The sequence below is a fragment of the Myotis lucifugus genome, unplaced genomic scaffold, assembly GCF_000147115.1.
Source record: "Myotis lucifugus unplaced genomic scaffold, Myoluc2.0 scaffold_23, whole genome shotgun sequence".
Taxonomy (NCBI): domain Eukaryota; kingdom Metazoa; phylum Chordata; class Mammalia; order Chiroptera; family Vespertilionidae; genus Myotis; species Myotis lucifugus.
Window position 1 is genome coordinate 48,953 of NW_005871071.1, and position 1,707 is coordinate 50,659.

The window sequence follows — 1,707 nt, forward strand, 5'->3', positions numbered from 1 at the left end:
GGGGCATCAGGCCGGCACGCAGAGGCAGTGAGGGGCGATCAGCGCTTGGGGAGGAGTGGGGGGTTGTTTAACTTTTAGGCCAGGAATCGGGCCTAAACCGGCAGTCAGACATCCCTCGAGGGGTCCTGGGTTGGAGAGGGTGCAAGCTGGGCTGAGGGGACCCCCCCACCTGTGCACCGGGCCTCTAGTATTTTTATAAAAATTAAGCTTAGTCAAAAGCATTAAGCCCCTGCCCCCAACATTTCATAGTATGGTTTTTTATCTGATATTTATGATTTTGTACATTTCTATATTTCTTTATATTAGGTTATTTTCATTTACTCTTCTTTAAATGCTTGGGTAATTTTTGTTTTGTTTTGTTAATCCTCCCTGGAGGATATTTTCCCATTGATTTTTAGGGAGAGTGGAAGAGAAAGGGAAAGACAGAGAGAAACATCAATGTGAGAGAAACACATCGATTGGTTGCCTCCTGCACACGCCCTGATCAGAGCTTGGGTCGACGCTCTATCTACTGAGCCAAATTGGCTAGGGCTCCTTGGGTAATTTTTGAGCTAAGATTAATACTGTTTATAAACCACAGTCCCTAGAAGCAATATCAGAAATTCAGACACTTTACTGTCTTCTGCCTTATTGCCCAGTCACAGAGGCAATCCTATACAATTGTGAATACTAATAACATATATTTTCTACCTACATTAATGGTTCTGTGGCAAATAAATTCATTAATTTTATTACATACCTCAAAATTGCCCCTGAAAGGACCTCTAAATGACGTTCCATCTAATCCTGATGAAATGTAACGGATGTGAGGGTAGCCTGCCATGTCAGGAACCTATTTTAACAGAAGAGATAAGTTAAACCAATTAAGCACAGGCTAGAGTTCTATTGCTAACATTGAATAATTCAGACACTCAATTCTCTCCATTCACCTACTCACAAAATTCAACTTTAGTAAGTCTATATAATTCCAACTAAGCATTCTATAACAGGGTTAGGTTCCTCTTCAAATATAATATTGTATTTAATAGCTCTTAAAATGTAATTAGATGAAAAAGAAGAAACAGCTGCCCCAAGAAATTACAGCTTTCTTATATTTGACTAGAGGCCCGATGCACAAAGATTCGTGCAAGAATAGGCCTTCCTTCCCCTGGCTGTTGGCCGCCGCCTTCCAACTTCACTCCAGCCGGGGTCACCTTCTGCCTTTGCTCTGGCCCTGCCGCCCTCCTATAGCTTCTGACACGCCCCGCCTCCCCTCTCATAGCAGGTGTCCCACCTGGCCTCGGCCGCTCCGCGCCTGCGCGCACTGTCCAGAGGCCTAGAACAGCCGGGGCAAGGTGGAACGCCTGCGTCATCACCACGGCAATGACGCAAGTGTCCTGACCCGGTCACCACCATCTTTGTCACATCAATTTGCATATTCCCTCCTTATTGGCAGTGGATACTGCCATCTTTGTCACTGAGTGATGGTCAATTTGCATATTCCATCTTTTATTACATAGGACTCTTTTGTGAAAATGAATCCTTAAGTAGAAAAATACCCAAACTTTAAGACTGATAGTAGCCTAAACATATACAGTAAAATTTTCATAAGATTTTATCAGTTTCCAGAGCTCTCATTAAACAGTATTAGGGAACAAAAGTGGCGAGAGATTTTCAAACTAAACTTTATTCCGTCCCTTAAGCAGGTGGTCGGGAAACTGGGGGCCC

The 1,707-nt window shown here is 43.5% G+C and overlaps 1 protein-coding gene across 9 annotated transcripts in view; it reads right to left on the minus strand.

The window, feature by feature from the left end:
- The window catches only part of RNF111 (ring finger protein 111), a 103,477-nt gene that overhangs the window by 7,070 nt on the left and 94,700 nt on the right, over positions 1-1,707 (minus strand). For all 9 annotated transcript variants that reach the window (XM_006085896.3, XM_023751599.1, XM_014453384.2 and 6 more), the window contains one exon: positions 740-832. In XM_006085896.3, the coding sequence (XP_006085958.1) occupies positions 740-832 (93 nt within the window). The remainder of the gene's footprint in view (positions 1-739; positions 833-1,707) is intronic.